At 50.0% G+C, this 17,807-nt stretch overlaps 1 protein-coding gene across 6 annotated transcripts in view; it reads right to left on the bottom strand.

Annotated features, from left to right (window-relative positions):
• Window positions 1-2,838: 2,838 nt before the first annotated feature.
• Ptpn14 (protein tyrosine phosphatase, non-receptor type 14) overlaps window positions 2,839-17,807 on the bottom strand; it is a 152,236-nt gene continuing 137,267 nt past the window's right edge. For all 6 annotated transcript variants that reach the window (XM_017598837.3, XM_039090828.2, NM_001401364.1 and 3 more), the window contains 3 exons: window positions 15,226-15,460; window positions 13,157-13,320; window positions 2,839-9,632 (listed from right to left, as the gene is read on the bottom strand). In XM_017598837.3, coding sequence (XP_017454326.1) covers window positions 9,504-9,632; window positions 13,157-13,320; window positions 15,226-15,460 — 528 coding nt within the window. In that variant the 3' untranslated portion in view covers window positions 2,839-9,503. The remainder of the gene's footprint in view (window positions 9,633-13,156; window positions 13,321-15,225; window positions 15,461-17,807) is intronic.

Below are 17,807 nucleotides of genomic sequence, written 5' to 3'. Positions count from 1 at the left end.
AGTTCTATCTGTGGGCTGCAGCCATGGCTCAGTGGTTAGGGGCACTGACTGCTCTTCCAGAGGTCCTGAGTTCAATTCCCAGCACCCACACGGCGGCTCACAACCATCTGTAATGGGATCCGATGCCGTCTTCTGGTGTGTCTGCAGACAGTGATTGTTGTACAAATAAAACAAACATCTTTAAAGAAAAGCAGCTTAGGGGGAAAGGGATTTACAGAGGGATGAAGTCCATTGTAGACTAGGGGAAGACTTGGTGTAGGCAGGGAGGAAGGCACAGTGTCAGGAGCAAGAGACTGGCTGGTCACACCAAGTGCACCCAGGACAGGGAGAACGGCACAGGAGGCCCAGTCCCGGAGACACACTTTCTCCAGCAAGGCTTGACCTGAAGGTTCCATTACATCACAAATAGCACCATCAGAGTCCAGAAGAGGACATCAGATCCCCTGGAGCTGGCGCTACATGCAGCTTACAGCGGCCTGACGTGGACGCTCAGGCAAACCCGTCCTCTGCAAGAGCAGGGAGTACCCTGAGGGAGCCTTCTCTCCAGTGCCTGCCCCCCGTAACTCTAAGACCTTCAGGGCTGGTTCCTTTCTCCTTCACACCCAGGGTGCTGCTGGGGCTTTTCTGGGTCTGCATCACAGCTAGTGACACAGGAGAGACCTGAGCACTCAGATGTGATGTCACAGACATGACAGGTTCACCAATTTGTCTAGCTTTTTGCTTTGAAAGGGTTTTGTCACTCATACCTCGATGCCTAGATTTTGTGTTTTGTACAGCTAAGGAAAATAAAATGTAAACTCACAAACCCACTCGTTGGCTCCTGCCTTTCCTCACTTTAACACACTACTCTGTGTGTGTCCTGTCACTTTAACATGTGGCTCTCTGTGCGTGTCCTTGTCACCTTAACACATGATTGTGTGCCTCTATCACTTTAACACATGGTTCTGTGTCCCTGTCACTTTAGTGCATAGTTCAGTGTGTCCCTGTCACTTTAACACATGATTGTGTGCCTCTGTCACTTTAACACATGGTTCTGTGTGTACTTTTGGTTTGAGGTTCTTTATAATTTTTTCTTCTCCTCAAGCTGGAGAGACGGTTCTGTGGTTAAGGGTGGGTGCTGCTCTTGCAGAGAGCTTGGCTTTGGTTCCGGCACCCCTGTTAGGTGGCCCCCAACCACCTAAAACTACAGTTCCAGGGGATCTGACACCCTCTTCTGGCTGTATCAGGCACTGCACTTGTGTTCATATACCCACAGACACAGAAGTACACAGAATTAAAAATAAATACTTAAAAAGTTTTTTCTTCTTGCTCTATTAATATTCTCTTTGGAGACAAACAAGTGTATGCTTCAACATTTCTGTATATGAGTTTTGCATGTATGTATGCATGTATGTGTATATGTATGCATGTATGTGTGTGTATGTATGCATGTGTGCATGTCTATGTCTGTATATATATGTATATGTATGTATTTGTGTGTATGTATGCTTGCATGCATGTATGTATATATGTGTATATGTATGTATGTGTCTGCATGTATGTGTGTATGTTTGTATATATGTGTCTGCATGATGTATGTATGTGTCTGCATGTATGTATGTGTATGTATTCTGTGTATATGTATGTATGTATGTTTGTATATATATGTGTGTCTGCATGATGTATGTGTGTCTGCATGTATGTGTCTGCATGTATGTATGTATTCTGTATGTATGTGTGTGAGTGTGTATGTGTATGTATGTATGTATGTATACTACATGCATGCACTGCCTGAGGAAACCAACCGAGGTTACTGGAGCCTCTGAAAGTACAATCACAGGCTGTTGCAAGCAGCCATGTGGGAGCTGGGACTCAACGCAGGGCCTCCACAAGAGCAGCCAGTGCTCCTACCCACTGAGCCTTGTCTCCAGGCCTTATGTTGACAGTCTAATTTCTCAAGTGTGTACTGAAAATGGTTTGTTTAATCTGCAGAAGAAAACAAACTGGGCTGACTCGGTGTAACACAGACAAACCCTTCTCTCCACCCTGACTCACTGATCCCCACTCCCAATGATCTATTTTTCTGTTGCACCTTCTAAAAACATTACATAGCTTTTATTTCAAGAATCACAACTGTCCCATTGACAAGGTCACCATAAAAATAAAAATATTTTCATGTTTGCTGAAATGACCATCTCTCCTTCCCTTTTAGTATTCCTACTCAGAGGTGAGGCGAGCTGGGGTTGTGAACGGTTTACTGTTGGAAGTTGTCGACACTGGCTGCTGCTCCCCAAGGACACACAGCCTCCTCTTCCCTCTTCACAAGAACTTGCTACCTGCCATGGCAGAAGAGACCCAGAAGGGAGGCTTCCTGCAGGTTCTCTCCAAATGTGTGGGAAAAAAAGACCCATCCTAGCATTTGCTTCTTGTGTGTTTCCTCTACAATGCAGACATGGGGAACTGCAAAGTCTTCATCGAGACAGGTTTTCCAAAAGGTCTTCGCCTATAGAACCGATCTTAGGTAAGAGAGACAATAAGGTGGGAAGATAGCTCAGTCAGCCATGTGCTGACCTCATGAGTCAGCCTGAGGCCCTGAGTTCAAACTCCAGAATAGGGCTTGGTGGCACACGTGTGTATCCCAGTGGCAGAGACAAGTTCCTCAGGCTTGCTTGAACCGGAAGTTCCAGGCTAGGAGAGACCCTGCTCAGAACAAGGTAAAAAGTTCCTGAGGGTTGGCTTCTGGTCTCTACAGGCATGTACACACATGTGAATGAATGCACACCCACACAAGCATGCAGATATGGAGTAAGGGAAGCCTGTGTATTCAACTACTGCAGGTGTGTTATGACAAGACAGCTGTTTTCTCTCAAAACAAGGTTTATTGCATGTAGAAATCAATAGATATCTTTTACAAAAAAGGGGGGGTTAGAATAAAGACCTCACATTTGTAAAGGCACATAGGAAACATTTTACAGCAACGACAAGGACAGAGACAACATCCTCTAGGACTGTTACCTAAATAAGACTTCGTAGAAAGAGGGAACAGTGCAAAAGAATACTGTCAAAAGCCAGCACCCTACACCTCAGAGCTGTCTGTGGCAGAGGCTGGCAGGCAAACGCTTGTTACTGATGAACAACAGCATGCATAACTTTATTTAGGGCTTTTAATATTATCCACGTGACGGAGAGTCTCTGCCAAAGTACAGTCAACGTGATAATTGGTAACTTAGGAAGGAATGTCGTCCTCTTGTCTCCTCTGTCCCCGGTCCTCAGGTGCAGTTTGCGAGGAGAGAGGTTTGACAGCCGTCTCAGTCGGCAACTGCCATGGACTAGGTGCTGAGTCCCAACCTGGAATGCTTTCTTTCTTTCTCTTTCTTTCTTTCTTTCTTTCTTTCTTTCTTTCTTTCTTTCTTCCTTCCTTCCTTCCTTCCTTCCTTTCTTTCTTTCTTTCTTTCTTTCTTTCTTTCTTTCTTTCACAGCTTACAACATAGTGGGTGCTGCTAGCCCATGTGCAAGCCCATAAAAGCCAACCACATCTGGCATAGCACTGCCTTCCAGCCATGGCGGAGGTCTGTAGGCTTCTGTGGGCTGACCCAAGAACCCTAAAGAAAGCTGGTTTCTAAGCTGAGGGTGGGGGTGTCTGTGCATCATTTCAAAATAAAAACCATCAAATGTCAATTATTTTGAAGGAAACCAAAATTCACAACATCTGACAGAAACAACCAAAACGCAAGCATCAAAATACTGAACAAAAGAGTGAAGGACTGGTGAAGCAAAGTAGCCAGTTATTATGTAACACGTCACAAAAGGTTACACTTTCAATAGTCATCTGCACGTGGAACCTCCCCAGGGAACCCTCAGCCAGGTCAGCTGACCACTGAGGGACAGAGGGCATACAGTGGAAATCATCTCTAAGGAAGTGTGGGCTTGTATCTGAAAGAATGTGGTTGAAGAATTTTAGGACTACCAATAGTGGCGAAGAACTTCAAAGGAAATTGCAGTAAAACTTTACAGCCTTTGAGTCTAAATAAAATGGCTCGGAAGGAAAGAGTTTTCAGTTCAATGCTCAAGGTATTTATTAGCTAGCACTGCACCGAGGGAGGCGGAGGCCCCAGAGAAATGCCAAGAACGCCACCTGGCCATGCTCAAGCAGCATTCCTGAGGGTTTAGTGTGAGGTCCCACCCCAAGGCACTGATGGCTCCTCTACTCTCTGCTTTCCACCCAAAAGAGTTTGTGTCCCTGAAGGAAGAGGTTGGAGAAGAAAACTTAATAAGGCAGGAGGCTAGGCAGATAGCTTATTCTGCATTAGCCGTCGATCATAGCACACCCTGTGGGGCTCCCTGGGAAGCCCTGCAGTGCACCTGTCCCACCAGCTGACCAGGGAGACTGGAGCAAACAGTCCAGGCGAGCCAGGGGTAGTTAGACTGCACACCAGCGCTCTCGTCCTAAAGCCTGTTGGGGCACCTGTAATAAACAGGAAGCCTGCTGCCAATGTTATTTCTAATCGAACTAATATTCGTCCTTTTCCTCTCTCTTCTGGTACTGAGGGACGGTGCTGCACCTCAGGACAGGAGGCCTGGTTGTAAGAAGTCTTCTCCCCAACTCGTTTTGGACACTCATTTCCCAGATCCTATTCCCTATCCAACCCCAAAGGCATGGAGTCATTCCTTCTTAAATTAAGAATTCCTCCATGGACATTTTAGAGAGGTTCAAGACCATGGTCCTCTTGCCCGCTCCGTGGCCAGGCAGGAAAAAATTAAGAGGGAGCTTCAGAGAGCTGGTCTGGAAAGCAAGCAAACAAGCAAGGAGAGTTGGTGGTATCTGAATAGACAAAGTGACCTGGAATGCAGACAGTGGAATTGCACAGGGGCACCGCCCCGTCCCCGCACCAGAACACTCACCCTCACCGTGTTTGGATAAACATGGCTCGCACAGGCACTCACCAGCAAGGGAGACTGGGAATGCTAAGCGTGGATGTAACATTGCAGGGGCAGAACCCTGCTCACAGGCGTGCAGTATCGGGCAAGGAGTCTCCAAAGCAACTGCCCAGATGCAAGGGCCACATGTGACAACCCAGTACGGGGAGCAGGCCAGGAGCCCGGGAGAAGTCGATCTCAACACTGGATCACAGCCTTCCCTGGGGTGTTGTATCATCGTTTCCAACTCTGACATCACTGCTGCAGGGTCCAAAACATTTTATGCCCAATAAACTTTGGGTAAGAAATTCGGGGGTGATCTAACCTCCCCACTGTCTTTGGACAAGCGCTGGTCCTGCTGGCAAGCCCATAGCAGAAGAGTCGCTGTCTAGGTAACAGTTGGACATGCTTAGGCTGGCGTTTGCTCCAACCCTCCCGCCAGACAACCAAACATCCTTTCACTTATCTCTAAGATGAGGAGACGGAACACAGCTCTGAACCGCAAGGCCCGGCCTCCAAACGGCAGTGCGTTATCCACCTATGAGATCGAGGGGTGCCAGATCCCCAGTGCCTGGCCACGAACAGGCTAGCAGCAACGGGCCAGTGAGAGTCTGAGAAACACAGTGTGCCGTATTAATCGTATTAAGGCCATGGAGGACTGGACACACTGGGTAAAAACCCTCACTTCCCCTAAGGTGTAACAGAAATGCAGAAGCTGAGGACAGGGAAGACAGGATGGATACTGGACAAGCTGCTGGACCCGGGTTCCAGCTCCCCTAGAATGGGTGACATCTGCATGGGTTGGCAGCACACCCTCATATTTCCCCAAGGTGATTTGCCACCAACGGACTCAGAAGCGAGGCGAAGGCATTTTCAGGCTGCAATGACCCTCCGGGGCTAACTGTGACTGACTCCACCCTCCAGAGCCGACTCATCTGTCACTCAACAAGCCATAGGTCACCAGGGACTATGCCATTCCTACGGGAGACCCAGAGCTCTCCGCTCAAAGCTGAGGGAGTCAGAGCTACCACTCAGGGAGAGACAACACCGAATGAGAACTTGGTGGCCGCCTGGCTAGAATGCTGGCTGGAAGCAGCAGGGGCAGAATCTTTGTTAAGTGCAGCTGAGGGCTCGACGGCAGTGACAGGGCACTCCGTGGACAGCTCATTTCCTAATACTGAGAAGAAATGAATAATGTCCCTTGAGTTTATTCTAGAACGTCCTGGTGTTTTTTTGCCCTCTCTACCTCACGTAACTGGCACATCTCCAAACAGAACTCAATGAGCTGGATTTGCTCTCTCCACCAGACATGCCACGAGAGGTGAGAGAGCCTGGAAGGTGCAGGGCACTTGCTACCTTCAACTCGTTGTCAAACATGTCTGGCCTGAGCTTACAGGAGGTGACAGAAGACGACACATCTGTCAAGCCAGCCTGTCACCATTCGGGGGTACCTCCCAGCCCAACCAGATGAAAGGCCAGCATGGCTGGGTGGCGGGGTCAGAAAGAACCAGTTCTGTGTCCACTAGCTTAGCTGTAGAAAAGACAGATGGCGGGACACCTTTCCTGAACTGGGGAAGAAACAAGTGGCATGCTTTCAGTCAGGCTGGAAATTCACCACAGGTCCATCTGCCTTAAACTAGAAAAGATAGGGAGGCGATGACCCACAGGAGGTCGTAGCTGGAAGCACAAGTCAGGAACAGCTTGCTTAGAAGCTGGTGGTGGCTGCGTCCCATGAGGACCATGTCCTGAAGTGGAGGTGGCTGAGAGAGCCCAAGACTGGAGTGGGGGTTGGGGGTACGGGATGACATCTTGCTTCTAACTGAGTAGAAGCCCTCTCTTATAGCAGTAAAAGTCTCCCAAAGCAAGCACCTTAAATCAAAGCTTATTACTGGATGCGGCCCACGTGAGACACACTCAGCCTCCCTAGTAACTGCGGCTCTTCTTCAAGTGAGCAGAGGAGCCCATTTGTCTCCTCCTCAATAAAGCGACCCGAATGCCTAACACTGTTCTCTCCTCTACTGAAGAAGGAGTACAGGCAGATGTGCGGCCCCCGGAGACTCTACCTAAAGTCACTGCAGAGACCCCGTAAGACCAGCCACAACTCAGCCTGACGCTCCGCAACCCCCGCCTTTAACACAACTCGCAATCTCAGGAAAGAAGACACCACGTTGAGCGACCAGGATGTGGAGACCCCTGAACCAGGGCGAAGGTGGACACAGGCAGATGAGTGTGTGTGAGAGAAGAGAGCGGTATGACTGGAAAACCTCGAAACCATGGCCGGCGAGCTCGGCTGTTTAATTCCCCCCCCCACTTCGAATCCAAACTACAGCAATGGGGGGGCCCTGACAGCTCCGGTTCCCCAAGCATCGTAGAAAACCTTTCCAAAAGTCCTAACCAGAGAACTAATTTAATACGCTTTGCTTCAAGGTTTATTCCTTGGCTAACTTCCCAGACAGAAAAGCATCTCTGGGCAATCATACAGATGCCACTTTAAATGCCTGATGATAATTTAACCAGAGATCCATGGGGACTTGACTGGGGATGGGAAAGGGATTCGGAATGCATTGAAGAACCAGAAGCAACTGTGTCTAAGAATGGAATATGTACGCAGGACACTTAAATGTTTTCCTTTGGGTCTCATCATGTGTTGGCTAGGAAGTTGGATAGCAAACTGACATCTTCCCTGTACCCTTTCCTTCTAGCATTGGTAGAAACAGCCCAAGGGACAAGTTCAGAGGGGTTTCGTATCTCCTCGAGGCCCATTGGAGACATTCTGACCAACTAAAGCTTAGAGACAACAGGCAAGGATTAGTGTTCTCCGTCACATAATGAAACCATTCGTGGGACCGACAGTCAGGACACATAAGAGGGGAAACATTGTCAAAGGAAGTTAAAAGAGACTTCCCTACCCTTAATACTCTAACATTTCCCCCAAAATACCTATGTCAGAGTTTAACACAGTACCCTAGGCCCACAAGGCTCCATACACCTGGGCGCCTCATTTCAATTCACCTGGTGGAAGGGGGGATGGACACGCCTCCTACAGATTCTGAGCCCACAGATGCCGTAGCAACATCAGCACCAGCACCACCCTGGCCCAGTGGTTGCTTTGCTCACCTTCCAGAGGAATTAATGGGGAATCTGCTGTCATAAGCATTCACTAACGTGTGGGGACAGAAGCCACAAAGATACGCACTTTCTGGTTTGTCCTTTCAGCTCAGGAAAAAACACAGGGAAAATGGAACTGTGGAGGAAGCCCTGACGCGGTCAGTTCCACAAACTCAGAAAATTACACTCAGAGAAAAAGCAGACACAGGCAGGAAACTGGGCTTCGAATCGAACGCGGTTGACGCCGTCACTGACCAGACTGGGCTACACAGGAAAAGGGTGGTGGAAAGTTTGGCAAGAGGCAGCCTCAGCATTCGTCACAAGGGGCAAGGGTGGCCTGTGTGTGGTGGGACACACCTGAAATCACAGCACTTGGGAAGAGGAGACGGGAAGACTCGGGGTCACCCTCCCAGCTACACAGCAAATTCAAGATCATCCGGGAACCCCGCATCAGGACAACGAGGAAGCCCTAAGAAGAATCAACTCAGCAGCACACGGTGAGTTGGACAAAGGTGTGTGCCTCCTGGCCAGGGCCCTACTATGTGCTGTCCAGGGCCCTACTATGTGCCGGACATCTCCCAGCTTCCCCATTTCCCTTTAGAAGCTTCTAACAACTTAGGAACGGATAGGAAGATGGAGTGTACCTAAACTTCATCTCCTACGTCGCCACCCACCACGCTCAACGTTGTGAACGTAAGAATCCACAGCAAGGCCACGCCCAACTCCATTCCTACTGGTGTGTTATTTTCTCACAATCAGGCAAAGGGCTGAGCTTTGCAGATGGCCTGGCCCAGGGCTACCAGACTACCGTGCTGTGGGCATGGGAGATGTAGCGGCAGATACCCACCCCACCGCCCATCACCTATCAGACTTCTGAACCAGAACAAGGGTGAGGGGCACAGACAATAGCGCCCCCATCACCGAAGACATCATGACCGCCCTTAGAGGCTCTGCGCTCTCCAGCCGATCCCACCTTTCACCTAGGCTTAGGGAGGAAGCGAAGGAGAGAAAAGCAGCCACCCAGCTCGGTGCACGAACCCAGCGTGTAAAGGAACACTTCCGAGGACCTTGGCTCTCTCCCCCCTCCAGCTGAGGATGAGTTCTTTCTCTTGCCACTTCTGACTGGGGGCACCATTGATTTGTCTGCAACTTCACTAGAGATGCTTTCCCTTATGCCTCTGTGTCTACAAAGTCCCATGGCGCCACCACCTTCCCTCCCGGGGGCTTCCACTGCAGATCAGTCAACGCGTGGTTCGAATGAGAAGCACTATATTATCGTGGGGGGAAAAAGCATTATAATAACGCGCAGAACTTATTCCAAAGAGGGGAAAAAATAAATTATCTCATAAAAATAACGCATGACGCCTATAAGGAACTCTGGCTCCTGCCTGCTGCCAGCCATCCGCCTCCAGCTGGGCGGGGAGGCGGATGTTGTCTGGGTGCGGCGCCCCCTGCAGGACAGAGCTGGGTCCCTCCTCCAGAAGCTGCATCCGGGGAGATCAGATGAGCCTGGAATTCTGCAGGAACTGGACGAGGACTTGGTAGACGAACTTGTACTGCGCGATGGTCTGGATCATGAACATCCTCTGCTCCCTGAGGAATCTCAGCATCGTGGGCACCTCCACCTTCTGCAAGGGGAGAGAAAGGACGCACAGCCTGAGACGGGACGCCTCTCCTGAGATCGTCCCCTCTGGGGAAGCCTCTGCCCGCTGCTGACAGCCGGGAAGGAGGCAGAGCTCAGGGTTCTGACCCCTCCAGGGCTTTCGGTGTTGGCTCTGTGCCAGGGTTGGGGACCCTCGTCACTGGTATCGTTCACCCGTGTCTGTTTGTGTTTACTTGTGTGGGTGAATCTGAAAGCTGTCTGAACTCCCACTGCAAGGTTCTCAAAGCAGGGGACAGTGGCAAATGCCAATACCGTTCCTTCCCACGTGCCCTTCCCTTTATACATAGGTTGAGAAAAATTGGGGGGAGGGGACCTCACTCCATAGCCTAGGCTGACTTCAAACACATGACGATGCTCCTGTCTCAACCTCCTCAAGTTAGTGATTTCTTCTTTTAAAGAGATTGTATTACATTTATCTGTGTGTGTGTCCTGGGGACCAAACTCAGGTGGTAAAGCTTGGTGTCAAACCTTTATCCTCTGACCCATCGTGCTGGCCCAGATATTTCCTTTGTGTGGGGCGTGGATACTCGTGTATGGGGTCTGTGCGTGGATGTGCACACCAGTGTGTGTGGGTGCGTACACTCAGAGGACGCCCGTGCCGTTGAGACAGAGCCCCTCACTGAACTAGAGCTTACCATTTCTCACCTAGGTTGGCTGGCCAGGAAGCCCCAGCACTGCGGTGCCCTGCCATCAGGTCCTGTGTTATCTATCACCCGTGTGCGTGAGTCTCGTGTCCCCTCCCCAGCTTTCGGTGTACGTGTCCACACCGAGCTTTTAATGGATGCTAGGAATCTGCCTCACAGGTGAGCACTTATGGCACTGGGATATCTCCTCAGCCCTCAGGACACTTCTTTTCCCTTGAGACAACCCTGTCCAAATCGGTCATCCCTCTCTGCCTCCCCACCCTCCTCCTCCGCCATTTCTACTTCTCTCATATCCTCTTTCACCCTGGTTACTTACCCTCATCTCGCCTAGCATTACCCCCACCCCATCCCTACCCCCATCCCCACCCCCACCATCAGCTCCCCCACAACTGGTACACGAGTGCCCCCTGGCATTTGCAGGGCAGGGCAGACATGGTCCTTGACACAGGAAGAGCAGCAAAGAAAGCCACACAGCCCCTGGCACTGCAGAGCAGCATGGGAGAGTTGTGACTGCCAACCTGGATCTCAGAGCCACCACCTCATTTCCGGAACCTCCCCTCACTCCCCACGATCAACTGTTGTGTGTGGAGAATGAGACAACAGGGCAAGAGATGGCTCAGGAGGCTAAGACTCCACAGTTCCCGGCATCCCCATGAGGTGGCTCGCAGCCACTGTGACTGCACCTCAGAGCCTCAGACACTTTCTTCTGGCCTCGGTGGGCGCTGTACTCACGTGCTCCTCTAACCCAGCATCTCCACACAATTAAAAGATATGTTTTTTAAATGAGACAAAAAGGGTAAAGTGTAGGAAAGAGAAAAGCCACTTTGCTGGCAAAATGTACCCTGCTCGAGTCACAGACCAAAATATGAAACACACGAACCACCTCAGCTATGAGGAAAGGCAGGCTAAGCTGGGACGGGGGAAGAGGAGGCCATGACAGTTTCATATCTATCTGTCAAACATCTTTGTTTAAAGAACAAACTAAACATGTCTGCCCTTCTCCTGACAGGGAGACAGGAGTGGGAGGAACCAGGCCTGAAGAGCACATTGCGGTCTGGTCTACGGTTGGTTAACAGCAGCCGTGGGAAATGGACAGAGAAGGGTGGCTATACTAGTGCTGGGGGAAGGACATGAATTGTCCGAGTCGCCCTGATGTCTCTGAATATCATGAGAACACAAGGTTTTCCAGGACTGCCACATACTACCAAGGAATGTGCTGGCCTGCAGCTGGGCACTGAGGGGAACACACTGCAGGGGAGTGGGGGTGGGGAGTGGGGAGATGGGGGAGGACTGAGCCACTCAGCCTCAGGGAGCCCACTGAATCCCTGTTGGCTGGATCCCCCAGTCCACACGCATTCCGAGTCAGGCTGGCTTTGATGCATGGTGAGCGACACGATCTCCAGCCTTGACAGAGAGGTTGCAGATGGGTCTTCAAAGAGCTAAGGCCTTTCACAGCGGACAAGATGGCAGCACTAAATAAAGCTGATTTCCAAATCTCTGAGTCTACTAGTATACACAAACACAAACACACACACACACACACACACACACACACACACACACACTAAAGCATCTATTACACGCAGTTAGAGTTCCTCGCTGCATAACTTGGAAACTGAACAGCTTGCTGGAAACAGTGAGCAGGCAGGAACTGATGTCAGAGGAGGAGGAGAGTTTGCTTCCTGCCATCAGACAGCGGCTTAAAGCTACACAGCGTCAGCTACATCGCAGGATAGCTTCTGGGCCTGGATTTCTTCATCTGGGCCTAGCTTTTCATGGGACAGAGGAAAGGATGTCCCTTTATTAACCTTACAGCCTAGGGCTTAGGGCCCAGTGTAGGGATTACATAGCAAGACCCACTAAAAAGCACAAGGAAACTCCCTTGACAGGTGAGGCGGATAGCTCAGTGTAGAGCGCTTGCCTGACAGGTGCGGAGTTCTGGGTTATATCCCTAGAACTTTCAAAAATAAATACACACACACACACACACACAGAGAGAGAGAGAGAGAGAGAGAGAGAGAGAGAGAGAGAGAGAGAGAGAGAGAGAGCGCAGAATCCCAAACCACTGCCCCTGCACACAATCTTATGTGAATGAATGCAGAACTGTTGTCCACGTCTCCCGCTGTAACTCCAGAATCTATGGCAGTACGAGGTAACACACACCCTGTGCCATTACAACACAGAACAGCCGGTGCTGGCCCACATAGCCAGCCTGTGAGCTACATTCATAATATACTGCCAAGCTGGACAAGGGCAAACACCCCCAAATAAAAACTGCACCATAAGGAACAACAACCGTGTTCTACCTAGAGGCATCGTCACCCAGGATTTGGGGCAAAGCACATCCCAGAAACACAAGACACACACATCCAAGTCCCATGTGGGAGAGCCATGTACCGTGGCCAACAGCCCATGGCAGAGCTCATCTGCCTGCTTCAGGAAAGGGATGCCCACGGCAGTCAGGTTTGCTGGATCTTTCTAGAACATCAAGGTACAGTGCTCAGAGAGAAGCTTGGGGCCGTGGTTCAGTAAACTGCTCGCCCACCACAGAAGTGTGAGGATTCAAGTTAAGTTCCCCAAAGCCATAGTTGTTGTGAACGGTAACTATGCATGATAGTGTGGACTTAATCCCAGCACTGGGAAGTGGAGACTGGAGGCGCCCTGGGGCTCCCTGGCCAGACAGCCTAGCCTGTTTAGTGAGGTGAGGAGAGACACTGACTTGAAAGCAGGCGATGGTGTCTAAAGGATGTCCGCCGAGGTTGATCTCTGGCCTCCACACATGCGCACACAGGTCCCTGTGCACTTTCCATCTCATAAACTAACAAGAGAGAGGCGGACGACTCACTTCATTATGCTCTAGGCAGTAGATCATGAGCTCGGAGAGAATCACCACGCCGGTCCTTCCCACCCCTGCGCTGCAGTGAACCACGATGGGGGGGTGCCTGGTCTTGACGCCTTCCAGCACGCTGTTGGTGTGGCGTCTGACTGACTGGATTTCCTCCAAGTAGGCTGCGGGACAAAATGTAAATCTCGTCACCCAAGTGTGTCACATGACTTTACGTCCAGGGGGATAGGGGGAGCGGTGCCAGGATTGAGGGTGAATCTTTTGTTTTCGGTCATAATGATTTGCAATTCTTATAAGACGCTAATCATTTGGCTGGTAACACCCCGAAGCCAGGAGAGACCAGCTGGGAGTCAATTAGTCCACAGGAGAACTTGTTCTTTAAATAGTTCTTTTTTAAAAATTAAATTCTGTTTCCCTCTCTGCAAATCCCCAAGTCCCCCTAGCAGATGATCCTAGACATTACTTATAGCATTTCATACTACTAACAGACTGGGATCAGAACATCCGCTAACTCCCCTTGAAATGCCCTCCTGTCAGAGCCAAGTCCTGTTGGGGAAAGTGCAGCCACCTGCCCCATCCTCTTCCCCATCACAAAATGAGTGAATGTCATCGAAGGCTCGAATTCGTTTCCAGATGTATTATAAAAAAAAGGCTTTGAGGGAATCCACTGGCATGAAGTTATGTGACCATACAATAGGAACCCCACTTCTGCGGACAGCAAGCCTGTAGGTGGAGGGTTCAAGGCATGCTTTCACAGCTTCTAGCAGCTGCCCACCCCAGCGGGGGTGCACAAAGGTATGTTTATTGTCCCAAAGGGACACAAAAGGAAAACAGCCACAGGGTCCGTTAATGGTTCTTGCCATAATCACATAAGGAGGAAAAATGGATCTTTGGACTCTACAACAGCCAGCATTCCCATGGAGATATACAACATCACTGCATCAAGATTCTTACCAAATCAACCCTTGGGCAACCCACAAAGGGATGCTCTGTATCCCCCAGTAGCTTAGTCTGTCACTCCTCAAACCAGTTCTGACTTAAAGATCTGACTACACTGGAGAGCATCTCCTGGGCCCCACCTGTCAGCAGACCTGTCAATCATTAAGCCGGTCTATTGGTATTAATCTGGATTTTCTTCTGAGAGACAACTTTAACAAGTCCACTAGCAGAAGATTCTCTGAATCGAATAATTATCGCTGTTTGGAGGATGGGAAGGTCTGCAGAGGTCACACCCTGCTTCACTGACAACTGGGATAAACAACTGGTCACTTAACCTCTCTGGGGCTTTGAATTCTTTGCCCCATTGCTGCCCTACTCTGTGTTCTTTGTGCTCCTCAAGGCCTGTCCCCATGTTACCAGTAAGTGGAATCCTTCTGTCAAAACATCAGAAGCTGATAGAACTGGAGAAGTGGTTCTTCCCCACTTGGTATTGACAACCTCATCTCTGTCATGAGCCTTCTCAGACCCCACAGCAGATTCTAAACATTCCAAATAAACGCCAAGTTTGTGATGTTGTCCAACATGTGCACAGTGGGTCTCTGCACACAGTGGGCCTCTGTTCACACAGTGGGGCCTCTTGGTGGGTACAGTATGCCCACTTGTTGTTGGTTACCTTCCTTGGGAACTACCTGGGACACACAGCACAAATATAGTGTCATGAACAGTATCTTAAACCAGCTGTGCCCTGAAACCAGAGATGCACGTAACGGTTTTTCCTGATATAGGTGCCCCAGGCAGGACAAACGCCACCGTGCACATGCATTTATGTCTCCATCTTTTGACTTGGTGTGCAGTCCTCAGGATTCATCTATGTCATGGCACGTTAGATAGTGACTGATCAGCGAGACGCTGAAAGTCTGGATCGAAGCAGAGTTAGGTTACCACATTCTTGCAGACTCGAGTAAGAGATTAGCGGAGAAGGGATATTTATTACTCTTCTCTGTCCTATATAGAGATGAGGGGACCAACACCTCAGCATTCTAACACTCCCGTGGCTTGAGAGTAGGCTTGCCCACTCAACTGCCAGGCTGCTGACACATGCAGTAAAACTCAGTCTGGGAAAAACTTACACAAAAATCCTTGGACATCCTCTGGGCATCCGTGGTGGGGCCAGTCGGTGTACTGCAAGTGCCACACCGTCCTCTCCTGCCCCGAGAGCAGGTGCTTCACCTTTAGGCCCGTGGTTGCATAGCAACCAGAATCTGTCCGGAACTTGGTGGTGACCTTGAACTTGCCGTAGGTGGCTGAGCTGTGCTTGGACCCCAGTTTGGGCCAGTATCGATGGCTTTTGGTCCGTCCACCCTCCTGAGTCACACACAAAGGCAAAACGGAAACAAGTCAGGGGTGAACTGTTATCCATCCTCCTGAGGTTAGGATCCATGAGCAGGAGAACAAACAGCAATTTCTAAGTCACATCTCCACAGGGCTCTGCATGATGTCTACCAGGATGGTTCCTTTAGATACGGGCCAAGGCTGATACCCCTTACAACGACAGTTACCTTGTGGGGAATTTAGGTAGAACACAGTAAGTGCAAAGTCCAGATGTACGAAAAAAAAACCACGGTGTGTCTGAGAATGAGAAAGGCCTGCAGGGTGGCTGGAGAGGAGCAAGAGAGAGGGGAGGCGCTGGGCTGGGAGGCAGGAAAGACCTCACCTTCCTGAAGACAGCTTGGATGTTAGCCTACGGAGGACAGAAAGCCACCGGAGGCTTCTGAGTGGTAAGCAGCACTAGTAGTCATTCCAGAGCTGCTGCTCCTGCTGCCGACAACCCAGGGCTCCCTATGATATACGACCCCTGTCACGCAAAGCTGCTCGCACTTAAGTTTAGCTTGGCCAGCTCGTTTTGGCTCAACCTACAAGTAAAGCACTGAAGAGCCTCTTAGGAGCCATTTTCCTTCCCAGCTTTTAACATCTTTTCTGAGACCACACACAACCTACCATTTTCAAAGCCTTATTGTTTATTTATTTTTTTCAATTTTGCACGCTTCAGAAATCCCCAGTGGTGGGTGGGAAGCATGGTGGGGCTGGTGGCTGAGGAGGGGATGGGTGAAGAGGCTGGGTGTTCACAGAAGACAGAAGGAGCGGTGAGCGGGGCAGGGACTCCGCCCGGCTGATGGTAAGAAGAAGCTGTCATGGCCAGGATGCACTCAGTGGGTGGGGTGCATTGACAGCATTCGTGAAGCACTGAATTCAACCCATGGGACTGAACGAACCAGGCGCGGGGGTGTATGCTTGTCATCGTGGGAGGTGGAGACAGAGCTTCAAAGCTTCAAGGTTAGCCTTCGATATAGAGCAAGTTTGGGGCCAACCTGGGCTACCTGAGACCCTGTCTCAAGGCAGACAGCTAAATAACTGACTAAAGAAAGGGCCTATCAGTCTGCCTGCTTGAGAGGTGACAATCCTTGGGGGACACAAGTCACCTGTTTGGACACACTGGGTTTGACCGAATCTCCTTAGGTCTGCAATACTCTTTTCCCTTTTATACCAATCCTGTAAAAGTGTGTTATTCTGGGGCTGGAGAGATGGTCATCAGTTAAGAGCACTGGCTGCTCTTCCAGAGGTCCTGAGTTCAATGCCCAGCAACCACATGGTGGCTCACAACTATCTGTAATGAGATCTGGTGCCCTCTTCTGGTGTGTCAGAGACAGCTACAGTGTACTCATATACATATATTAAATAAATAAATACATACATACACCTACACACACACACACACACACACACACACACACATATTTTTTCAAAGTAGGTTGTTCTGAGAATGCAAACAAGCATTTGTTTCAGTGCCTAAGTCAGTCCTGGATTTTAGAAACTGACACATCCCTGGCTGTCCCGTGGGTCACTAGATTCTGCTTTATTTTGTCATCTCACCAGCCCTAGAACTTACTTTCTTGGTTGAAGGACAGAGGAGGGGGAGAGACTGGGAAGTTCATCTAAACTTGGAGAACTTGACATGTTCTCAACAAGTCCCTTCATAGACTGCTCCAGAAATGAAGTGCCCAGGGCAGTCATGGTGGGGTCATGGTGATCACGGTGGGGTCATTGGTGGTCATGGTGGGATCATTGGTGGTCACTGTGGGGTTATGGTGGGGTCCTTGGTGGTCATGGTGGGGTCATTGGTGGTCGCTGTGGGGTTATGGTGGGGTCATTGGTGGTCATGGTAGGGTCATTGATAGTCATGGTGGGGTCATTGGTGGTTGCTGTGGGGTTATGGTGGGGTCCTTGGTGGTCATGGTGGGGTCATGACTTGGCTTTTTGGGCTCCAGTTCTCTCTGCTTCCAGCCCTGAAGTAGCAGGTGGAAACGAGGCCTCACAATACCAGGGGTCTCGTAAAACACATGAAGCCAGTTCCCTAATTGAATTTGAAAATACATTTGGAATCTCATGAGGACTAAAAAGGGGGAAACAGGGTAAGTGTTTTGAGAGTGTGACAGAGAAGAAACCCAACACCCTTCCCTCAATGGTCAGCATACTCTGAGCAGGCAACGTCGCACGCATGGGAAGGTGTGTGCCCATTTGTGCCCCACAGGCTACAACAGAGAGCCTGTGTTTGGTTTGGCAAAGAAAAGGAATTTTCTTTTTCTTTTCCCTGAAGAATAGAGCTCTTTCCTACGCAGTGGCCCTGGTCTTCTTTCAGCTGATAAGCACCGCG

This window comes from Rattus norvegicus, chromosome 13, assembly GCF_036323735.1.
Source record: "Rattus norvegicus strain BN/NHsdMcwi chromosome 13, GRCr8, whole genome shotgun sequence".
NCBI lineage: Eukaryota > Metazoa > Chordata > Mammalia > Rodentia > Muridae > Rattus > Rattus norvegicus.
The sequence above is the reverse complement of the archived record's forward strand: the minus strand, read 5'-3'. Positions and strand labels throughout refer to the sequence as shown.